We start from the raw sequence: 26,262 nt of genomic DNA, 5'->3' as shown, positions 1-26,262 counted from the left end.
TTAAAATACTCAATGCAAAGGCGCGTCGTACCTTTAAACAAAACAAACGACAATCTTGGAGAAATTATGTCTCAAAAATTAATTCACGCACGCCAATGTCTAAGGTATGGAACATGGTTCAAAGAATTAAAGGCAAAGTTCAAAATCTGCTGTTCACCATCTTAAAGATGGTGATAATGTAATTACTGACAAATCTAAAATTGCAAATAAAATTGGCGAAACTCTTGCCAAAAATTCATCATCGGCAAATTATGTCCCTGAGTTTCAGAGATATCAGAAACAACAGGAAAAGACAAAACTTAATTTCGAATCAAATAACGGTGAAGATTATAACGAAGTGTTTTCATTACATGAGCTACATACTGCTCTTGAGCAAGCTCATGACACTGCAGCGGGTGATGACAATATACATTACCAGCTACTGAAACACTTACCTGAACCATGTCTGATGACACTTTTAGATATATTTGACCAAATATGGACGTCTGGAGAATTTCCTCCTTCGTGGCGTAATGCCATTGTAGTCCCAATACCAAAACCTGGCAGGGATCATACAGATCCGTCGAATTACAGACCGATGTCTCTGACTAGCTGTGTCTGTAAAACCATGGAACGTATGGTGAATAATAGATTAACTTGGTATCTTGAAACCAATAACCTTATAACAAATATTCAGTGAGGTTTCAGGAAAAATCGTAGTACCATTGATCATTTGGTACGTTTAGAATCCTTTGTTAAAAATGCTATAGTAAATAAACAACATGCTGTATCAATTTTCTTTGATCTTGAGAAAGCTTATGATACGACTTGGAAGCATGGCATTTTGAAGGATTTACATGATTTTGATTTGAGGGGCCGTTTGCCTCTTTTTATATCACAGTTTTTGAAAGACGGGCAATTTCAAGTGCGAGTGGGTTCAACCCTGTCTGATCATTACAATCAGGATCAGGGTGTCCCTCAAGGCAGTATTTTGTCTGTCACCCTGTTTAGCATCAAGATCAATAGTTTATCAACGGTTTTAAATGATTCAGTTGATAGATCATTATTTGTGGATGATTTCAATATTTACTGTCGTGGTAAAAATATGCATACTATTGAACGACAACTGCAGTTATGTTTAAACAAAATAAATAAATGGTGTCTTGAAAAAGGCTTTAAATTTTCCAAATCAAAAACTAATTGTATACATTTTTGTAGAAAATATAAGCCTCATAAGGACCCAGAACTATCTTTAAATGGCACTCCCATCAAAGTTGTAAAGTAGGCCAAATTCTTGGGTCTAATTTTCGATTCCCATTTAATATTCCTGCCACATATTAAATCCCTTAAATCTAAATGCCTGAAGGCACTCGATTTGTTAAAGGTTGTATCCAATTCAAATTGGGGAGGGGATCAAACTACCCTCCTTCACTTATATAGATCATTGGTGCGATCTAAACTTGATTATGGCTCCATCGTATATGGTGGAACCTGTAAAAGCAGCATAAAACTACTTGATTCTGTCCACCACCAAGGCCTAAGGTCTTGTTTTGGGTCTTTTAGAACTTCTCTTGTTGACAGTCTCTATGTTGAGGCTGATGAGCCATCCCTCAACCAGCGTCGTATCAAATTATCATTACAGTATATAACAAAACTCTATTCTAACGAGTCGAATCCTGCATTTAACTGTGTCTCAATCCTCTTTATGAGGATTTATACAACAAAAAGTCTTCTCTTGTTTCGCCTCTTGGGCTAAGAATTAAACCATTCACTCTGCTGCCGGCATTGAGCCGGAAAATATATATCCTTCCCTTCTTCTTTCTTCTCCTCCTTGGCAACTGGTGAGGCCTGACGTTGACCTAACTCTGACAAAGTTTAAGAAACAAGACTATAATCAATTATAAAATATACATAAAACATACAAATCCTTATTTACAGATGGGTTCAAGGATGGTGGCGCGGTGGCATGTGCCACTGTCATTGGCTCCAAAACAAGACCCAAAATTTTCAAAGTCAATTTAAACTTGCCAGGATTTTTAAACGTAGTATTCTTGTTATTTTAATTTTGGCTAACATTTCTTACAATCTCCAGCAGCTGAAGGGATGGTGTAAATCCAACTAGGGTCCATGCAGGTAGCCAAGGTACTGTAAGTCCCCATGGTCCCTAGTGTGGTGATCTACCTTCTGTTGTTGGCGATCTATAGCCAGTTTTTATATTGTATTGCCCAAATAGTGCTATTAGTTTTAACTTTCCACGCTAGTTTTAATTCTAATTGTGATATTCTAGTTGTTTTACTGTCCTTCGTCGACAGGTTTTATAATATACATATATTCCATTTCAATGTCAAATATGTTCTCGTCACAATATGGCTGAAATATTGCCGGTGTGACGTTAAATTTTAACTCACTCACTCACTCAATTTTTCGAACGTGGGTAATAAATAGGATACAAAACTCGTTCCCCTTTCATATCAAGTTTATGTCCCGAGTGAAATAATTTTGCTTTGCTACTCGCAAAAGCTTGTGACAAAGCAAAGTTATTTCACGATTGAAATAATTTTGCTTTGCTACTCGCAAAAGCTCGTGACAAAGCAAAGTTATTTCACGAGGGACATAAACTTGATATGAAAGGGGAACGAGGTCATATCCTATAATTATCCCCCGGAGTCCGCCATACCGAGGTGCAGTGGATGTGTTGGTTGTTTCGGATTTCATACGCAAAAGATCCGGTGTCACCCTGACCTGACACAGCACCTAGCGCCAATTAACGTTGTGTACGTTAATGTTTGTGTGCACGTGGTAGTGTCACTGATATATTTCACGGATTCCCGATTAAATCGTATTTCACGTCATGACCCCGTACAAACTGTCCCCCGAGGATTGGAAAGACGCGGCCATGATGTTGAGGGACCGTCATAGAAGTATTATGGTAAGGTATTTGCTCTGGAGGAGGGTGACTTTTTCCAGGTGGACGTAAAATTCAGTTTCTGAAAATATAAGTGGCATTGTTAGGTATATTTTGCAATGGAATAATACATATATCTGCAAATGTAAGACATATATGAGCGTCTGAAGAGCAAACAAAATATGCTATTTCACTCAACTAAACAGGACATTACGCCGTAACTACTTCAGTCTGCCAACATGACATTGTGGGGAAAGATCATGAAGATCAAAAAGAAATTGCCCCACAAAATATGGTACATTTGTCTCGCTTGTGTATTGTGTTTGTATGGCGAATGTGTATACTGGTGTACTGGATGATGCAATACACGTGCATGGCGAATGTTTAGCTGACAACATGTCTATAACTGGATGGTGTACCGTGTATACATAGGGTGGAATGATGAACGGTACGTGTATGGAGTACCGTGTATACATAGGGTGGAATGATGAACGGTACGTGTATGGATGTACATAAGTGGAATGATGAACGGACGTGTATGGGTACGTGTGTATGGGATGAACGGTACCGTGTATGGTGTATGTATACATAGGGTGGAATGATGAACGGTACGTGTATGGTGTACCGTGTATACATAGGGTGGAATGATGAACGGTACGTGTATGGAGTACCGTGTATACATAGGGTGGAATGATGAACGGTACGTGTATGGTGTACCGATGTATACATAGCAAAGTGGAATGATGAACGGTACGTGTATGGTGTACCGATGTATACATAGGGTGGAATGATGAACGGTACGTGTGTATGGTGTACCGTGTATACATAAGGGTGGAATGATGAACGGTACGTGTATGGTGTACCGTGTATACATAGGGTGGAATGATGAACGGTACGTGTATGGAGTACCGTGTATACATAGGGTGGAATGATGAACGGTACGTGTATGGTGTACCGTGTATACATAGGGCGGAATGATGAACGGTACGTGTATGGTGTACCGTGTATACATAGGGCGGAATGATGAACGGTACGTGTATGGTGTACCGTGTATACATAGGGCGGAATGATGAACGGTACGTGTATGGAGTACCGTGTATACATAGGGCGGAATGATGAACGGTACGTGTATGGTGTACCGTGTATACATAGGGTGGAATGATGAACGGTACGTGTATGGTGTACCAGGTGAAAGTGTTACAGGTATACGACGTATTTATCATGTACGGTATATCTGTATTGAGAGTTACACACCCATGACGAAATACACGATATCACACTGCCAGTGTGTTAATACCAAAATAGTGTTGTAAAACAAGCCTCGAGCCCTTAACAGTGACATAGCGGACAAGATCAGACATCGGAGCTGCTGCATGTGCAACAAGATGATCAATCTAGTCCTGCATAGAGCTAGGGTTGGGATGTTTTCCCACCCACCGGGGACACGACAGTTGGGTCATCTTGACACGTACTCCCCGCATACCAGACACAGCTCCTACATGCCTTATAGACTGATTTTGTGCGCAGTTTCCTTCGCTCTACATCTCATGATTATTGGCGCATGAAATCCAGCGAAAGTTGGGGAAGTATTTACCAAGTTAATGTGTGACATTTGAGTGACGTAACAAGTAGCACACCTCTGATCAGCGGAGCATATCGAGGTTGTTCACATTGAGAATACAACTGGCGTTTTCTTTGTGACCAGTAGTTTTGTGCGGGATAAACTTAGGCTATCAAATGACACTGAAAGCAACCCAGACCCGCTTACTATGAAGGATTTAAATGATGTAAAGTCAGCAATGATGGATGAATTAAAAGACATCAGAAGTTCCATGAAAACTAAAGTAGATTCAATTAAAGTTCAGCTACATGAGGTACACACAATATTTGACAGTTGGACAGCGCTGTGAACAGTATTGGTGATGACGTGAACAGAATTGAGCACAGCAGGAAATGTTTACAGTGACATTGATGCAATCACATCCAGACTGGAATCAAGTTCGAGATGCAGGCCGAGGACCTAGACAAGCTTGAGGCACACAGCCGTAGAGATAATGTGGTGTTTTATAACATAAAGGAGAGTGAGCATGAGTCCTACGATTCTTGTAAAGGCCTTGTTATAGACCTTAAACAAGCATACTCAAGACCGCACCTGGCTTCGATCAGATATTATAAGGGCGCATCGCATAGGAAGACAAGGTCGCACTTGTCGGACACGCCCACTGATCGCGAAGTTTACGTTGACAGGGACAAGGGACAAGGGCATATTGCATACTTTAAGAACGGGCGTCTCATCACTAAACCCACATACTCCGAAGTAGCCAATGCGGAATCAGCTAGTGCTGTTCAGTTGAGCAGGACTGTTTCTGTGGACAAATCAAAGACAGAGGGAAATCAACCAAACATCGAGGAACAAGACCTTTGCGCATATATCATTTTACGGGCTCTTCGACACCAAACACAAACGTACGATCACGCAAGGAACGTAGTTCATCGAAATAGGAATGCGGCGGGCTTCATCGCGAACTTCGAACTGTGAGAATGTGAATGTTCCACTTGATTCTGATTTAGCCAGTCAACGTTCTTCTCGTCAATCCGCGACGTTATCGATTCTAACTTGGAAATAAACTTGATGACAGTGACTTTCTGCATTATCTAATCCAGTTTGATTTCATATGCCTGCAAGAGTGAGTGGGTGAGTTTAGTTTTACGCCGCACTCAGCAATATTCCAGCTATATGGCGGCGGTCTGTAAATAATAGAGTCTGGACTAGACAATCCAGTGATCAACAGCATGAGCATCGATCTGCGCAATTGGGAACCGATTGCCTGCAAGAATCATTTGTTGATAAGTGTATTTACATACCTGAACTGTGTAACTTTGAAGTTATTTTCTGTACTGCAATAAAACTAGCTAAATACGGCAGATTTTCGGGTGGTATTTATGTATTCATAAAAAAAAAACATTTCTAAAATTCTGTGTCCTTAGTGTGGTGATCAACCTTCGGCTGCTGGTGATCTATAGCCCGTTCTTAGATTGTACTGTTGTCTCTCGTGATATATGTTTATGATAGCGTACTAGTTTTAAATTAAAATCTGTGATATTCTAGTTGTTTTACTGTCCTTCGATGACAGGTTTTTACGTTATACATTTATTGATTTGAATATTGATATAAACTGTTCTCGTCACGATATGGCTGCAATATTGCCGATGTGACGTTAAATTTTAACTTACTCACTCACTCTAAAATTCGGTTCGAGGGTTCATATTGATATTGATAACGCAGTTTGTATCCGATTAGATAAGCGACTTATAGACACAGATCGTGATGTTTTACTTCTTGTAGCATACGCTCCCCCAGAGGGATCTTCTTACTATAAAGTCACAGGAAACGCTACTCTGTTCGAGAAGTTAGAACAGTGGTTATTAGATAATACAAATTATCTTACAGATTGTTATATACTTCTGTGTGGAGATCGAAATGCTCGGGTAGGGACTGGAAATCGGCCTCCAGATATGCAGAGTGAAAACTTTGATGACTTTTGTCTTGAGGATGAATTGGTTCCTGTAAATACTTTACAAATGCCACCTGTGTAAATAGATTTGGGAAATATCTGAAAAATTTAACTTGTATATCTTAAATGGCCGGGTGGAAGGATATACTGGAGGAATGTTTACTTGTGTTTCCGAACAAGTTTGTAGTCTAATTGATTACGTTATATCATCACCTGGACTATTTAAGTATTTCTCGAACTTCGATGTAGGAGATAGAATAGAGAGTAAACACATGCCTTTGATCCTTAGATTCACTGGTCCAGGTGAAACACTGGTAACTAAAGACGTGACTGCAAGTACATTCAAGTATAGATGGAATAATGATCACGCTAGCACTTTCATTGAAAATAAGTCAGATATAGGTTTCCATTTCGACAATTTCATAAATATCTTAGAGAAGTATGTAAGATTTTTACTTGATGCTGCAGACTGTATGCAAAAGAGGGTGCCTGTTATTCCGAAAGTTTTCACTTTTTATGGACCAGAGTGTCATAAGGCAAAAGAAAAAGCTAAACGCAGTTTACGTATACTGAAAGCCATTAAAAACGCAATTTGACATTCATACTATCTTTACTCACACGAATATGAACATGTATAAATGTAACTTGCAGGTATGTTTTAAGTGAACATCTGTGGATAATTTCAAAATGTCCAACAGCAACATAAGTGACGCAACAACGACATCAAACAGAGGAGGGGTCACTTGCAGTCAATATCGTGTGTGCCCATCGTGCGCTCCAAGACATGCTCGCAGTCTCCGGGGCATTGAAAGACACACATTTCTCAGGAACAGCTGAGGTCTGCTACTGATGTTGAAGGGCCTGTGTCAATTCAGCAACTGTCCTCGGTGGCACAAGTTGATTTCGAATTATCGAAATCATCTTCAGGTTCTCAAACAAACTTGGCTTGGGTGAAAACCGATTCTCCTCCGATTTTCTCACCCGCAGTATCGACTCAGACTGCTGAGCCACTTCCTTACATGTCCCAAAGTCAATCAGGGTCAGCTTCTGATCATGATTCATCATCACAGCCACCCACAAGGTCTCAATCATTATCTAATGTACAACAAATTCCTAGAGGGAAAAATAAACCTAAGCCTGATTCTTCAAAAAAGCAAAGTGGCAGAGCCCCGAAAGGGTCCGAAAATAATATTAAACTTTATAACAAATATGGATCACTCGAGGACATGGACGTGGTCGAAAACGTCCAATCTAGGGCACAAAGCTTGTCGCCCTCCAAAAAAGTGCGGGGTAGATCCCCAATAAATCCCCCGAAAAGATAGTTTATTCCAATAACATCATACAGTGGAATTGCAGAGGACTAAGGCATAATATCAGTGATTTACAGTTATTGATCCAGGAGTTGAAGTAGCGTAAAATTATTGTCCACCTGAGAGGGTACGTAAGTCCTAAAAACTTTCAAAGTCAATTTTGCTCAACCATACTTTTTAATCGTAGTATGTTTGTTATTTTAAATTTCGGCTATATCTTCCTGCAATCGCCAGCGGTTGAAGGTAAGGTGTAAATCCAACTAGGGTCCATGCAGGTAGCAAAGGCACTGTAAGTCCCCATGGACCCCGGTATGGTGATCTACCTTCAGTTGTTGGCGATCTATATATAGCCCGTGTTTTATATTGTACTGTCTACACCCTATATTGGTTACACCTACTTGGGTTGTCAGTCCAGATTTGAAGAGGTCATCATACGACGATGTCGTATTGGCCATACTAGATGTACTCATGAATATCTGTTAAAAGGCGAGGATCCTCCGTTTCGTATCCCTTGTGATGAGAGAATCAGGGTCAAGCATGTTCTGTTTGACTGTATTGATTTTTCCATCACAAGGGATGAATATTTCAATGTCAAAACAGTTAAGGATCTTTTTTTACAATGTTAATTATCATTTGATAATTTAAGTTTTAAAAGAAATAGAATTATTACATAAATTTTGAATAACATGTTTTGTAAATGAATAAATGGTATTTTAAACACAGAAGTATAAATGAGCAACTGCGATTGTTTGTGGCTGTATCCTCAAAGGGATTAAAGTATTGTAACATTATTGTCCCCTAAAAGGGTACGTAAGTCCCAAAAATCAAGTTAGTTTAGCTCTACCAAACTTTTAATCGTAGTATAGTTGTTATTTTTAATAATGGCTAAAACTCAGCATAATCGCCAGCAGCTGAAGGGATGGTGTAAATCCAGCTAGGGTCCATGCAGGTAGCAAAAGTAATGTAAGTCCCCATGGACCCTAGTATGGTGATCTACCTTCAGTTGTTGGCGACCTATAGCCCGTTTTTATTTTGTACTGTCTATACTGATTTAATTTTATGGTAGCGTACTAGTTTTAAATTTATATCTGTGATTCTCTAGTATTTTTGTCCTTCGGTGACAGGTTTTTATGTTCTAAATTTACTGGTTTTAATATTGATATAAATGAACTTGTTCTCGTCACGATATGGCTGAAATATTGCCGATGTGACGTTAAATATTAACTCCCTCACTCACTGAATGGCTTTCAGTGTGTAAAACTCAACATTGTAGACTTAGAAATAAACATGAAGGTTTATGTAGACAGTGGAAACTTAAATACCAATACCACAAAACAAATAAACTATATCTAGCAAGGAACAATTCCTCTGTATTTTGAGAAGGATTCCAAAGCTAAAATCCTTTACGAATGATATAACTAAAGAAAGATGGTACGGTCATTTTTATGAACTTTTCAATAGGAGAGATATACTCTCCCAAAAAGAAACGCATCATGAAAATAGCAATTTCATGTAGCAATGAATTAAAACGTGATTAATTTTACAAAAGGTTTTGCTCTGTTTATGAGTCCTATGGTGTTTATGTTTTGAAACATCACAACAAAACGCACCATCCGTGAAATACCCGTATTTAACAGCATGATTTTCAATTTCGGCGTTTAGTGTCACAGAATACACAATTCACATGCAATGCACGTTAAAGTTGGGGATCAGATATTCTCAATGATAGGTATAAAAGGTTGATCGCTGTCTGTCGATTATTCACTGTATTTGGAATATTGTTGACGAACGCAAAATGCCACGTATAAGTGAAGCCAACCGTCATATCGCCATTGGTTTGCTTGAAGCTGGCCAGTCTCAACGTGCAGTTGCCCGACGCATGAATGTTCACCAAAGCACTATTTTACGGCTCTGGGAGAGATATCACCGGCAGGATTCGGTAGCAGATGCCCCTCGTAGTGGGCGACCTAGAGCGACCACTGCGGCGCAGGATCGCTACATCCGGGTACATCACCTGCGTCATCGAACAGCTACGGCGACCAGTACCGCTCGACAAATACCCGGATTGAGGAGCGTTTCTGCACAGACTGTCAGGAACAGGTTGAGAGAGGCTGGTTTACGTGCCAGAAGACCTTATTTTGGCCCTGTGCTTCGACAACAACATCGTCGACATCGAGTTCAATGGTGCACCAACGTTCAGGCCTGGAACCTACCGAATTGGCGTAGAATCTGGTTCAGTGATGAATCACGTTTTCTATTGGAACGACGCGATGGAAGAATGCGGGTGTACAGACGTCGACGTGAACGTTTCGCCGACGCTTGCGTTTCCCAGGTGGACAGATTCGGCCGGGGCAGTGTTATGATGTGGGGAGCGATCACCTGCCGTAGGAGAAGTGATTTGGTGATGATCCAGGGCAACCTGACAGCTCAACGGTACTGTGACGAAATCCTACGCCCACACCTCCTTCCAATCATTGATCGCCAGAGGGAGTTGTTTCAACAGGACAATGCCAGGCCCCACACAGCACGTCACACTAGAGACTTCCTCCAGAACCACAACATCAATGTGCTCCCCTGGCCCTCAAGATCACCGGACTTAAACCCGATCGAACATCTGTGGGATGCCCTGGACAGACGGGTGCGACGCCGTAACCCTCAGCCCCAGACACTTCAGCAACTCGCACAGGCACTACAGGCAGAGTGGGCTGCGATTGAGATTCTGAGACTTATTCGTTCGATGCCGAGGCGATGCCGTGCAGTTCTGGATGCCCACGGTGGTCACACGAGGTATTGACTTCAGCGCCACCACACGTCTCCATGTGACACTCAAACTGACTTTCCTCGAGTTGGTGCCAAAGACGGATAAGTCTGCAGTCCCAGTGTGCAATTTCGCTATATTTCATTGACTCCTAAAGCCTACAAGATGTTTCAAAATAAAGATAAAAATACAGTTGAAATTCCTATATGCGTTTCTTTTTTTGAGAGAGTATATAACTGAACCAGATGTACTACTCAATTTGGACCAATCTGTCGAAATAAGTGATGTGGATAAGGAGATACTTGAATCCATTATAACAGAAGAAGAAATTCACAAAGCTGTACAGCATATGAAAAATGGTTAATCTCCAGGTATTGATAACGTCCTCATAGAAATGATTAAAGCAAGCGAATCTAAAATAATGCCCTTTTCAGTGGCAATGTTCAATAAAATATTTTTAAATGGTTGTTTTACAAATGTGGAGTAAAGCAATTATAGTTCCTATGCACAAAAAGGGTGATGTAAATATTCCCGATATCTGTACTCAGCTCACTCGGGAAAATATATATACTAAGCAGCAAAAGAAACGTCAGTTTGGAATTTTCCTTCGCAGAAACGGATAACTGTAAACTCATCTAATGTTTTGATTGTATATTTTTGACAACATCTCCAACTTTACCTGAGCAAAGACATTCCTTCCCAAACTCAGAATGGAACACAGGAAATGGTCTCAAAAACGCAACCTGATCTCGGAGATGGTACGGTGTTCTCCATGTTTTCCATGCAACTCATACTGCATGTGCGTTTCATAAGGACCAGCCCTATAAAATGCACCCCCAAACCTGGTTGAAACATTCATGTTACAACGCCAGCAGGGTGCCGCGACTCACGACAGCTCAGAGGACCCAGGCGTTAGGAAGACTTGAAGCTGGCCACACTGCACAAGCCGTTGCCAATCACTTCCAGGTCAATGTTAGGACCATCTACAGGCAGCAGCAATGTTTCCGGGCCACCAACACCACGAATGATCGCCCCCGTACTGGCAGACCAAGGGTGACCACAAGACGACAAGACCGCCATGTTGTGCGACAGCATGTACAGAATCCCTTCATGCAGGCATCCGAAACAGCACGCCAGACAGTGGGAACACACGGAAGACCAATCAGTACAGTGGGAACATCCATTGCCATAAACCTTACCGTTGACCTATTCTCACCCCTCGTCATCGGCGTGAACGTCTACAGTTTGCCCTACAACACCAAAACTGGCGATACAGGCAATGGAGAACTGTTCTGTTCACAGATGAGAGTCGGTACTGCGTATCAACTGCAGATGGCAGAACAAGAATAAGGCGACGACGTGGCCAGCGTTACTCAGACCAATGTGTTATGGAAAGACTCATGGGGAGGTGCAAGCATCATAGTATGGGGTGGAATAGGCCTGAACCAGAGAGTGGGTCCTGTGGTGTTCCAGAACTTTGGTCCAGGGAGAGGTGGCGGCATCACAGCGGTGCGTTAAATCAACCAAGCTCTCAGACCCCACGTCGTACCACATTTCGCACGTCACCGGAACAACATTTTCCATCATGATAATGCCCGGGCCCATACTGCCAGAGCTACACGGGACTTCCTACAGCAGAACGGTGTCAACATTATGCAGTGGCCAGCCCTTAGTCCTGATTTAAACCCAAATGAATATCTTTTGGGTGAAATTCAGAGGAGACTGAATAATGTCATACCAAAGCCGAACACAGCCGATTTATTGCGACAGGCCTTTCTCAGAGAGTGGTTCCAGGTGCCAATGGCCTTCATCAATCGATTGGTGCACTCCACGCTTAGACTCTGTGCTGCAGTTATTGCCGCTCGTGGTGGTCACACTAGATACTGAAGTTAAGAGTCTGAATGGACTGCAAACGTTCACGTAATGTCTTGGAATTTTGAGTTATTCATTGATGCGTGAGGATATTGTACACAAAAAAATGTTTTTGATCCGCTGATCATGTCCATTTCTGTCATGATTTGATTACAGTGCCTATCTAATTTTGAATTCATACTGACGGGGTTTTTGCTGATGAGTATATATGTACTGGTGTTTCAAATAAAAGACTAACAAAATGGGCAAATGTTATGGATAAAGTTTCTGAAACTCATGCTGGTTTTCGGAAGGGTTATTCAGTTGTTGACCATATCTTCACATGGAGAAAAATCTATGCCGAAGAAGGAAACAGATATACGTTGCGTTCACTGATTTTAAAAAAGTTCTTGATTTTGTAAATAGAGATAAACTCTCATCATACGGCGTAAACGGTAGAAATGTTTTCATGAGGATATTTAAAACAGTGAAATCATGTGTTAGAGTAAAATCCGAGTTAACGGAACATTTTAATTTTCCATTTGGTTTACGGCAGGGTTGTATGTTGAGTCCAATGTTATCCTCATTGTTTATAAATGAACTTTCTGTAGAAATCACAGATTATGGTAAACATGGAGTCCAATTGTTTCCAGATGTACCTGGATTCCTAATGTTGCTGTTTGCGGATGATGTAATTCTGGTGTCAGATGCTATTGGTGGTCTTCAGTGCCAGCTAGACGCTTTAGAATCGTATGCAGATAAGTGGGGATTAAGTGTAAATTTAGATAAATTTAAAAGTTCTTGTATTTAGGAGAGGTGGGAAATTAGCGGTTAAGGAAAACTGGCTTTATAATGGGAGAAACACTGAAACGGTAAACAGCTACAAATGTCTAGGTTTTGTGTTAACGTGTAATTGCAGTCTTAGACAGAACTTGCAACTCGTAGTAAGAAGGCTTTAATGGAATTAACTATACACTTAAGGAAATTAGGACCAATACCCATTAAAGTATTTTTAAAGATATTTGACAGCGAAATTCAGCCAATATATACTACAAACAAAAAATATGGGAACACCCTAAAATTTGACAGTCATATATAAGCTGAAAAGTGGTGAGGTCATTTATACTCTAAGGTAAATGCAACTTATTGTGTGCTTAATAGGCACTTTAAACGACATGTTGGAACATGAAGTGAAGCAACTGAATCAATATTCGTTGAGTTTGAGTGAAATGAAACATTGTTAAAAAGAGCGAAAAACCAGGGTGCTGAAACACACCAGCACCATGTTTGATTCAAACGCCCAAACACAACAGCCTAGTGCATGTGGAAGACAGACTTCCCATCCCTTATTTTTGTTTCTCTCAGTATATTACTGATATTTTTCACTGATATTTTTTAAGAAATTGTTTTGTCTTTTCGTTCACAACTTCATACCTGTTTAGAATATGTGTATTAATGTGTGGCCTTCATACGTATTGTGACTTGGTTGACACATGTCATCGGTTCCCAATTGCGCAGATCGATGCTTATGCTGTTGATCACGGGATTGTCTGGCCAAGACTCGATTGTTTACAGACCGCCGCCATATAGCTAGAATATTGCTGAGTGCGGCGTAAAACTAAACTCACTCACTCACTCATACATAATAAAGATTTTGATGATGATAATGGTGTATTGCAGGTGACAGGACAGGACACGGTGTAAAAACCGTATTTCTGACGATAGTGATGGTGATCTGGAGATTTTACGTGCACTTTCCTAATGGACGTGTATGTGTATTAACAGTTGCGGTTTATGTGCGTTACACGTTACGATTTTTGTACATTACAAGATTAAGCGTTTATATATTGCCTGTTAGAGTATATGTGTGTTACATGTCACGGTGTATGGTCATTAAAGGTTACGGTGTATGGACATTACAGGTAACGGTGTATGGACATTACAGGTAACGGTGTATGGACATTACAGGTCACGGTGTATGGACATTACGGGTAACGGTGTATGGACATTACGGGTAACGGTGTATGGACATTACACGTAACGGTGTATGTACATTACAGGTTACGGTGTATGGACATTACAGGTAACGGTGTATGGACATTACAGGTAACGGTGTATGTACATTACAGGTTACGGTGTATGGACATTACAGGTAACGGTGTATGGACATTACAGGTAACGGTGTATGTACATTACAGGTAACTATGTATGGACATTACAGGTAACGGTGTATGTACATTACAGGTAACGGTGTATGTACATTACAGGTAACGGTGTATGTACATTACAGGTTACGGTGTATGGACATTACGGGTAACGGTGTATGTACATTACAGGTTACGGTGTATGGACATTAAGGGTAACGGTGTATGTACATTACAGGTAACGGTGTATGGACATTACAGGTTACGATGTAGACTATTACAGGTAACATTTTATGTATGTTACAGGTGTATGGACTGCTGAAAAAGCTGATGGAGGGGAAGTGGGAAGGGTTCGAGATGTGGGTGGACAGCTGGCCAGAGTTCAAATCTATCGTCATGAAACCGTCCGGCGAAAAGCAGATGGTAAGAGGTGTTCCCCTCGCAGATGGTTCCCGAAAATAAAGAACATAAAGAAACATCGAGGGTACATCAACCCATGGCCCCAGTGAACAACATATTTATCTTACCGAACACCTTAATGTTAATTTTTAATTGTTTGAAGCAAGGGTACAAATCTTATTGTAGCCATCGCTAGATTGTGCTGACAAGAAAAAACAGATTTAGAGTTATCGCCCTTCCATCGATTTGCATTAGTAAAACATCGGTAATTTCCGTACATCATACGTGATTCAATGTTATTCGAGATAAAAATTACTACCACGAAGTACCAAATGAGTTGTCATTGACAGCGGGGTACATTGAAATTTTCCTCGCTTGTAAGCGGGGTACATTGAAAATAATAGAAGAGCGCTCAGCCAATCAGAAAGCGACATTTATGTGTGAGGTAAGATAATTAATTCAGTAGTCCGGACAATTCGATATCCGGACAAATTTGCTGAGAAACGCAACCGTCCGGATTAACGAGGCTTCACTGTAAATATGTAGTCATAAGTTGTCCCAAAGTCATGTTTTGCTTTGTACTGAATATTCATATGCTCTTCGAACATTGAGCATTTGTTTACACATACATAATCGTGTTATCCTTACTTCCAAAAATGCTTACACATGAAATATTATGTAATACGAACTCTGAGCATTGCAGCCACATCAATCAGTCATTCAAAACTTTATTTCCGTACAAAGGCCATCGGGCCAATATACATACAGCTTCATACATACAATACAATTTACATAATTGTATACACGCCCATCCGCATACATGCATACAAATAATCAGAACATACAATACAGATTAATATGGATAAAATAGATACAGGTATGATATGATAATACAAAAGTATAATATGGTCTTTAATATTACCATTCTTGTAATATACTGAACAGCAAAAGAAACGCAAGTTTCGAAAAAATGAAATCTCATGAAGGTAAGTGTTCATGTTTATGGAACATTTAAAGATATGTATATATGGGTGGGATGTGAATCTAGTAACATGTGATGAAAAACCGTTTCTATTCATAAACAGCTTTACTCGTGATTTTCATACATTGAATCCATAGATCAGTATCAAGATCTCTAATGTTGTCATTTGGCACTCCCCCAAGTATAAAACTAATCAGTGCATCATCATCATCATTCCAAACACTTACAAAGGTTGTAACATCCAATAGATCAATGAGGGAGCTAAGTAGTCGCTCTCTGTTACATTCCGTTTTTGGACAAAAGAGAAATACATGTTTTACAATGTCATAAGCATATGTGCCACATAAGCATTCTTTAGATTGTATAGCGAGAGTGCCGACACGGATAAGGTAGGATATGTCATAGAAATAATCTGAATCATTAAGAGCTATTAACCAAAGTTTGTTACCAGCAGCTGGATTGCGTAGGAGAGCGTATCTGTGGAGATTGACTCTGTAGTTAAGCTCAGAGGTAACGACATTTGCTTCAAATTTTGAGACTTTATCTCTTACAAGATTTGACCATTGATTTTTGGTAACAAATACAGATGAGTTACGATAAATGTCAACATATTCAGTAAGATCATATTTACAGGTAAGATATAACATATGGTGTAAAGGAGAGGATTTACACTTCGGCATGTTTTGCATACTATCCTTACAATCATGTTGAGCTAATCTATAGTAAAGAATTCGTTTGAAAATGAAACTAATGTCAGTGTTAAGCAGTCTTCACAGGAACAATAATGCTCTCTGATCAATATACGCACGTAGTGATACAAGTCCAAGACAGTCTCTGGCAATGACCGAGCACGTGCGTTTAGAGAACCCTTGTACTTTTTTACAGAAGTATTTTTGCACACATTCAAGCATATCGTATTCTTTAGTTGATAAGTTACACCACATATTACAGGCAAATAGACCACAGGGTAGTACAATACGTTCCCATATGCGTACAGCATGCATAGGGTGAAGACAAAATACAATCCATGACTGTGGTTAACATTGACTAGCTTTCTAAGCTTTTCACATATTAAAACAGTACGACTAAGGGTAGATTTAGCAGTGTTTATGTACAGGCCCGCATATACGACATCGGTTTTGCGGTTAATAACATGATCACCCAAATATAGCTCTGGGCATTCGTGTTTATGATAATCACCAAACAGAAGGAAGGCACTTTTACCAGCATTAAACCTAAGGTGCCATGTTTTTGCATAATCAGATATAACATTCAATAAACATTGAAGACCATCGGGTGTACAACTTAATAGGGTTGTATCATCTGCAAGTAGGATACCAGGGGTAGTGGCCCAGGGCAGGTTTAAGCCTCTTCCTGAATTATCAGCAGCATTTAACAGATCGTTAATGTACAATGTAAACAACCAAGCCGATAGGACCCGTCCTTGCCCAACACCCTGACGTATTTCAAAGGTATCCGAAATATGTCCGCCAATGCTAATACGTGATTTCATTGATGAAGAAAGTATGTATAAAAGTCTCCACATTTTACCTTTAATTCCAAAGTTTTTGCAGTTTTAGGAAAAGACCATTAAGCCAAACCCGGTCGAATGCTTTTTCATTATCGACAAATGCACAGTATACTGGCGTTTCTCTTTCATTGTAGTAAGCAACAGTTTCTTGGAGCGTAAATAATGCGGTTACACAAAAGTTACACGGAGGTAGCACAGCAACCGCTGTAGCTAGACATTTGGGCTGTCATCTTACCACCATTACACGACTTGCTCAACGTCATCAGCAAAGGGGGTTGCTGTTGATCGTCCCCGTACCGGACTGCAACGAGTGACAACTCATGCGCAAGATCGGTTCATCCGGGTCACTCATCTAAGGAACCGAACTCAAGCAGCAACAGTAACAGCAGCCTTAGTTCTTGGGTCAAGGGGAGCAGTGCCAAGCGATACGATTAGGCGTCGTCCTCGGGCTGCTGGAATCCACTGCCGAAGGCCATATGTGGGGCCAATTTTGGCACGTCATCAACGCCAGCGACGTTTGCAGCCCTCACACAGCAAGGGTGTCGATGGATTATCTGGCTCAGAACAACATGGCCTTCTCTTTCCCGGATATCGCTCCCATTGAACATTCTTGGACGAAATTGGACGGAGGATTGCTGCAGGTAGACAGCCACTCACACTTGCACAATTGGAATGGAGATTGGTGTTTGAGCGGAACCAGTTGCATCAGGCATTCTCAGACTCTAGTGAACTCAATGAGGCCACGTTGCATGGCCTGTGTGCAAGCTCAAGGTGGCTATACGCGCTACTAAAGAGACTGTCACTTTTCGCGTTCAGGGGTATCTCCATTTGACGGACTGTGATCAATTTGAACTTAGTGCAATTCAATGTCAACAGCAACTTTTAGCTGTTACATTGACAGTGTTTTCTAAAGAATAAATGATTAGACATAATTTGGGTTGTCTTCTATTCAAAAACTTGACAAAAAAGCCAGACTTACATCTTCGTTCATCAAAATGTATTATATATAAGCTGAGCATTTTCAAACTATGTACGTTATTTGTAGTTTCTTAAAGTTATACATATTCGTTTTGAAGTCACTTGGTAAATATTTACGATGGAAGTCATCATATATAGGATAAATGGAAGTAAAATAGTATTCGTCTTCTAGACCTCCGTAACAGATAGGACATGTTCTCAGGTTTGTGTTAATTTTACACCATCGTCCTTCCTTAAATTGTAACCTTAGTAATCCAGCTCTAAATCTAACTAAATATTTCCGTAATTTATAATCTGCAAATTCAAGAAGGTACTTTTTTCAGGGTTTAATAAGCTTTTGAATTCTCTGTACAAAACATACTATCTCACACATAAATGTCGTTTTCTGATTGGCTTAGCCAATCAAACTACCCCGCTCAAAATCGAGTAATATTTTCTATGTTACCCTATGGAAATGCCGAACTGTGGGAATTCATTTGGTACTTCGTGTTTGTAGTGTTTGGGCTGTTGCCTAACTCAGTTACTCCGTATTATGATCCAATACCCGTGCTTCAAACAGTTCAAAATTAACATTGAAGTGTTCGGTAAGATAAATATGTTGTTCACTGGTCCCTCGGGGCCCATGGGTTGATGTACCATCGATATTTGTTATATTCCCCTCGCCTCGTTCCCTTATGTTCGGGCTGAGGGAACATAAACAAACATCGAGGGTCCCCCTCGTGACCAGTGAACGACTTATAACGTGTGCTATTGTCAAGATCGGATCTCCAGTTTTGTTTAAAAACATCCAGTAAACGCGTTTTAAAGATTCCGATAAAACTTACACGATGTCCATCATGAACAGTTATGGTATTTGCACTCCGAACAATGCTTATTCGAACTCAGCAATATTTATGCGGGATATTTTAGGAGCACTGCGGGACAAACCTCCGAGTGAGTGAGTTAGTTTAATTTTACGCCGCACTCAGCAATACTCCAGCTATATGGCGGCGGTCTGTAAATAATCGAGTCTGGACCAGACAATCCCGTGATCAACAGCATGAACATCAACCTGCGCAACTGGGAACCGATGACATATGTCAACTAAGCCAGCGAGCCTGACCACCCGATCCCGTTAGTCGCCTCTTGCGACAAGCATGGGTTATTGAAGGTTCATTCTAACCCGGACCTTCACGGGTCAGTGCGGTTCCGAATCGCCTGAATGTATGTAATGATTTTATAACGCTTGGCTCACTGTGTTTACAACAACTACGTAAGGGTCAAACCTTTCCTTCTGCTGCTGACATTGAGCTAGAGAATATATCTCCTTCCCGTCTTCTTTCTACTCCTCCTTGGCAGCTGCTAAGGCCAGACGTTGACCTACCACTGACAACATTTAAAAAATCAGAAAGAAATTAATTACAATATAAACAAGAATTTAATCAATTAAAAAGTAAATATAAATCATACAAATCCTTATTTACAGATGGATCCAAGGACGGTGGCGCAGTGGCATGTGCTACTGTCGTTGGATCCAGAACAATATCTTCTCGATTACCGGATAATAGCTCTATTTTCACTGCAGAAGTAAACGCAATACTAACACCTCTTAAATGTATGTGATATATTAATAGAAACCTCAAATATAAACAGTATATCATGTTTATTGCTACTGGCCAATGCGACATCGCCTTTTGTTGGTAACCCAGCCACGTTGTGGGAACACAATGGCCGATCTTGCTGCCAAGGCAGCACTCAACAAATCTGTGGCACCACTTCTTCTGATTACAAAGCAACCATTAGATTTTACATCCGTCATCTGATGCAGAAGAAGTGGGACACCCTAGTAGGTATGAATAAATTACATGAAATAAAACCCTATATTGGTTACAACTACTTGGGTTGTCAGTTCAGATTTGAGGAGGTCATTATGCGACGATGTCGCATCGGCCATACGCGGTATACATACCAATACTTATTGAAAGGTGAAGATCCTCCGTTTTGCATCCCTTGTGATGAAAGAATCACGGTCAAGCATGTCCTGCTTGACTGTGTTGAGTTTTCCATCACAAGGGATAAATATTTCAGTGTTAAAACTGTTAAGGATTTTTTGTTATAATGTTTATCATCATGTTATGATCGCATTTTTAAAAGAGATCGAATTGGTAGACAAATTTTGATTAATATGTCTTGTAAATAGATGTACTTTTATAATTGGTAGTTTAGATTAGTAACTGAGATGGATAGTGGTTGTATCCTCAAAGGGGGTTAAAGTACTGTAAAATTATTGTCCTCCTGAGAGGGTATGTAAGTCCCAAAACATTCAAGGAAAATTTTAACCTACCACATTATTTAATCGTAGGATTTATGCTATTTTAAATTAAGGCTGAATTTGTATACAATCGCTAACATCTGAAGAGATGGTGTGGGCGGTGGGGTATCCTAGTGGTTAAAGCGTTGGCTCGTCACGCCGAAGACCAGGGTTCGATTCCCCACATGGGCACAATGTGTGAAGCCCATTTCTGGTGTCCCCCGCCGTGATATTGCGGGAATATTGCTAAAAGCGGCGTAAAACTAAACTCAGTCAGTCAGTCAGTCAGTGAAGGGATGGTGTAAATCCAACTAGGGTCCATGCAGGTAGCAAAGGCACTTTCAGTCCCCATGGTCCCAATTCAAGTATGGTGATCTACCTCCAGTTGTTGGCGATCTATAGCCAATTTTCATACTGTCTTGTTCTAATTTGAAATCCAATATTAGACAGAGATGCTAGTTTTAATTCTTGATACTGTGATATTCTAGTTGGTTTTACTGTCCTTCGTTGACAGGTTTTTATAATTTACATGTATTTATGGTGAATTTAAAACTTGTTTTAGTCACGATATGGCTGAAATATTGCCGATGTGACTGTAAATTTTAACTCACTTACTCACTACAAAAACTAAATTTGCTAACATTACAGGACCCCTACACCGGCAAGTATTATATCGTTGACAGTCAAGACGTGGCGAGTATGACGTCACTCCTTGACGACCCACGGATCATCACTTGGAATGACGACATCAAACTTGGTACATATAACAAAACTGAAAGTTTGAGTTCTGACAAAATGTAACTGCCCTGTTCTCTTTTCACATTTAATTTGACACTAAATATTCTTAAAATGTGTTTTGCACGAACACATTTATATCTAACGACAAATACACTAAACACCAAAAGAAACGGCACCCTCCTTCCTTAATGAATTTCTTGAAATGATGATGAAACTTTCTGCTGCATTGTGATGTGTGGACATCCACTTCTTGGTCGATCTACGGTGACCCCAGTCTGTCTGTAGCGCTGAATAAGTCTTATAACCGTGATATGGTGGCATCCGAGGGCGTTGGGAACAGCATTGTATGTCGACCCCATCTGCAACATCCCAATGGCTCTTTATCTCCCTTCAGCTGTTAATCGTGGCATATTTCTCGTACCTGTGTATCATATCATGCATTCTAGGCTCTTTTTATACCCTATAGAATTATTCTGCACGTGAAATTGATGCAAATACTGCTTGAATATTACTACGCTTTAGCGATCGATATTGCTATATGATTAATTAAACAGAAAATGGGAAAATGTTACTACGAAGTTAATTTTAGGTGTTCCTAAACACTTTTTGACAATATCAAAGACACGTTGTACTTGTTTTCAATAATGCAAATCAGCAGAAAATGTTTTAAAAGACTGGAATCACAGGAATGATGTTTTACAGTTTTACACACTCTATAACAGTTGTTTCTTGTCTTAATAGTTGCAAAATGGTGACTTTGAATTTCTATCTTTGTCTCAAAGCAGAATTTCATTTCAACCTTTCTTCTGGACATCTAAATCACTATTATTGGTTTATTACGGCATGGTCGAAAATAGGACAATTTAACTCTCCTAAACAAGATCCATTTCAGCTAAATATGAATGCTTTTGAGAATTCTTTTTCGTGATTTGCATAAAGCGGTGTTGTTAAGATTTGTTGTAAACTAATATTTTCTAACAAATCTTTGATATTTTTTAAGTAATTCATAAAGGTAGGAGGGTAACGTATCTTTTGGCGTTTAGTGTATATCGACTCTATATGAAGAAATACATGTACAGCTACATTCACATTGCCCTGTCCATATCAACAACACAGGAAATTGAGACCAATTTCTGCATAATGTATATCATATGACATCTGAGACTAAGATACCATATAGAGTAAATTATGAATGACAAACATTGCATTACCATTCCTATCAAATGACCCATGAAGATCAGTAACCCATGCTTGTCGTAAGAAGCGACTAACGGGATCGGGTGGTCAGGCTCGCTGACCTGCTTTACACATGCCATTGTATCCAAACTGGGTACATTGATGATCATGCTGTTGATCACTGGATTGTCTGGTCCAGACTCGATTATTTACAGTCTGCCGCCATATAGCTGTAATATTGCTGAGTGTGGCGTAAAACTAAACTCACCCACTCACTCACTTTAGCTGACGGTGTGCGGTTCATGAGGGGAAAGTAGTTCTGCTCTCTGATTGGCCAATCTCACTTTGAGGTATAATAATGTTATACATTTGCTAAAATTTACAGGCGTGTCCGACACGGTGTGGCCTCTGGTGGAACAGAGAGCCAAAGATAGAGGCAACATCCGTTGGCTTGCAGATACACCGATATATACAGTATCACGTGACACATTAGTTGACATGTACGTGTCTCAAGACTTAGCTAAAGTTATAACAGCTTGTTAGCTAAACCGTTAAACGAAGCGGATTTCCCGAAGCTTATAAACGTATTCATAATTTGATTGCTTCACTGTTTTTTTCAAGTTGTAGATTCCGAGAGTGTGACTTAGCCGTAATGTATACTGGCCTCCTAGAAGGGGTAGCCTAGTGGTTAAAGCGTCCGCTTCTCACGCTGAAGGCCCGGGTTCGATTCCCCACTTCATGGGTACAATGTGTGCAGCCGATTTCTGGGTGTGATATCAGTAAAGAGTCTTAACTGCTGAACAAAACAATACATAATGCCATGTTTCATGGTGGCCAAACTCCCCGAAATCAACAAGAACTAGTTATCTGAAGGTGATTTATTTAATACATCTGTATTACATCTGCCTTTTGGAACTTAAGTTTGTATAATTCCGGCGCCCAATTTTCAATCTTGTAGTATTTTGATAACGTTTGTAATTTTTCGGTCAAATTCTGTTTTAAGTGGATACTTGTTTTTGCCGGGGACAATAAATTTGGCCAGTGCATACTACAAGATATACTTGTCACTATCATTTTGAAGTATTACATATTTGTTGAAGAAAAATAAGGGCAATGTAAGCAAAACTCTTATTTCAACAGAAAACTACCGGATGGATTTCAAGAAGTACCCTTTGGTAGTGACGCTCTCTCGCACGTGAATGAAAACTGGACATTCAGGGAACCCGGTTTTGACCAGTTTACACATCTGTTGGTCGAGAGAGGCTATCCGACAGTCTGTTTCCGAGACCCGACAGGGGCACTGGCTGCCTACGCTGCGACTCATTTCCACAACTTGCTGGGCTTGCTGATTGTACTTCCGCCGTTCCGGGGAAAGAAGTTGGGCACCGCTGCAATGAGTCTACTGGCTCGGAAAACCTTGGAGGAGGATGACGTTGTCGGAGTGGTCTTGGGGGACAACAACGCGGTTTCCATCCACTTGCACACGAAACTCGGGTTCAAACCCGTACCGGGTAGTAAGATTAAGTGGTCCTTGTACACCTGCTCCAAACGATCGGGTACACCCTAGTAGTAAACATAGAATGCGCGTAAGCTGCACTGTGTAATTCGCAGCTGAAAATGATTATATTTATTGTCATTGAAGTTATCGTTTAATATACATTTCCATGATTCATCAAGAAAAAGTTCTTCATATGTGCAGTCATACTGAGCTGTAAGAAACAAACAAGGTGTGAGTGAGCATCGTTTTGTGCCGCATTTTTATCAATAATGTATCAGTATGAAAAGGAATTAATAAATATTGAGGTTACAATGTGTTTGACAGACGTTGGTTGGTTGGTTTGTTGTTTAAGGCCGCACTCAGCAATATTCAGCCATATGGCGGCGGTCTGTAAATAATCGAGTCTGGATCAGACAATCCAGTGATCAACATCATGAGCATCGTTCTACGCAACTGGGATACGATGACATGTGTCAAGCAAGTCAGCGAGCCTGACCACTCGATCCCGTTAGTCGCGGGCATGGGTTACTGTAGACCGGTTCTAACCCGGATCTTCACGGGTATAGTCAGAAGTGGTATGATGACAACGATATGTTTCACGTGAGTTATGGTTGCCCATCGTCCATCATCCATGCGCTTCATCAATTCTTCAAAGGTAATGGACATATCAGTACCACAGCAAGGATTTTATAAGTCATTAATTGTGAAAAACGGCACACTGTACCGATTTTATACGATATTACTATTCTGTAGTATGCAGAAAAATATAACGAATCCTCATGATCAAACATCGCTCTTATAGTACAGCTGCGTCAATTTTGTGGCACACGTTTGTGTTTTTGAACAAAATGACATATGGAAATATGACCAACTTCAATGATAATAGAAGTAACATGTCAAAGCTGAGAATTACATCCAAATATAGAAATAGTAAACACAGGTAATTCACATTGTATAACAATTATATTGAATTAATAACTAGAAGCAATACACCGCATGTGGTGAATATTTCACCAATTGTATAGACATTTTGGAAGAAAAATGATTTCTGGCTTCTTGTGAGCTCCGAAACCTCCCACAAACTTGCATTTTGAATTGTGGATACATGTTTTTGTTCATTCATCGAACTGTAAATGCAGGGTTCCCGAATATCAGACACAACCAGAGTAACGTACATTTGTGTAAAATATTCAGCTCGTAAATATTTTCAGATAACATAAATCAAGCGACTATCAAAAAACTTTTCATCCACAATGGCTACCATCATTACAAATGCAGCCTTCGAGAGTATCACTTCTCGTCAGAAACCATATTGTCTTCATGTAACCAGAATGTGTTAATAAGGTCCGTTTTTCATTTAAATTTGTTTTCCAGTCACCAGAATATGTTTATAAACTCCTTGATTACGATGAAGTGTGAGGATTTTATAACACTGCTTATCTCACAGAAATAGCGTGATATTTATCAGGTAAATATTTACTGAGCATTTTCTCTTGCATATGATTGGTTGACTTTGGATATTAAGGTCATGGACGCAAACTGCTATATTTTCTGATCGCATATTCACCAAGCTTGGAGCAGCTTACCCACAAGACAACCAACAGCTGGAGAAGCTTTAGTCAAAGCAAGCAGATCAGGTCACTGTCGCTTCACGTATAAGTTCTTATTCGCGAGCCAATAGTCAGAATGTGGTTTTAATGTGAAACGCATGCCTACATTCTCTAGCTACGTACGTCAATCTCTGTCACAAAACATTCTTTTTCAGAACGTATTTGAAAAATAAACCAGAACTGCTTGTTGTGTGTAAGTTTTAATTGTGTGAGTCGCCTTGGCGTTGCGCTCGAAAAATGTGTGTACAAAGCTTTGTACAAGCCCCTTTGTTATATTATGAGGTCCTTTTGTCGACGGCTTGTACGTTTGTAGTAGAAGGTGACAGGTGAGGTGAAATGGGGTATAACGTTGTACTTAAGAATATTTCGCTCATATGACGACGTGCATTCGTGTGTATGTGTGGCTGCTTGTACTTGCCCAGACTTAAGCTGGTTTCATAGTGCTAGCTCACTGAGATACCACGCCTCAGTTAGGCATGAATACCCCACTCAGACGAATTCTACTGAATCCGAACTGACTAGCGCTTTATGTACCCATTAATGCCGAGCGCCAGCCAGAGACCAACAAGTACCATATTTAAACGTCTTTTGGTATGAC

At 40.2% G+C, this 26,262-nt stretch overlaps 1 protein-coding gene across 1 annotated transcript; it reads left to right on the top strand.

The window, feature by feature from the left end:
* The first annotated feature begins 2,646 nt into the window (after window positions 1-2,646).
* LOC124272984 (glycine N-acyltransferase-like) lies at window positions 2,647-25,850 on the top strand. Its single transcript, XM_046708222.1, has 6 exons — window positions 2,647-2,908; window positions 14,769-14,885; window positions 21,291-21,399; window positions 22,942-23,056; window positions 23,697-24,367; window positions 25,281-25,850. The coding sequence occupies exons 1-5, from the start codon at window positions 2,831-2,833 to the stop codon at window positions 24,121-24,123; spliced, it is 846 nt and encodes a 281-aa protein (XP_046564178.1). The 5' UTR covers window positions 2,647-2,830; the 3' UTR covers window positions 24,124-24,367; window positions 25,281-25,850.
* The last annotated feature ends 412 nt before the right edge of the window (window positions 25,851-26,262 follow it).

Source organism: Haliotis rubra, unplaced genomic scaffold (genome assembly GCF_003918875.1).
Source record: "Haliotis rubra isolate DU_JTF1 unplaced genomic scaffold, ASM391887v1 Scf175, whole genome shotgun sequence".
Taxonomy (NCBI): Eukaryota; Metazoa; Mollusca; class Gastropoda; order Lepetellida; family Haliotidae; genus Haliotis; species Haliotis rubra.
Note: the sequence above shows the minus strand (reverse complement) of the source record. Positions and strands in the feature narration are given on the sequence as shown.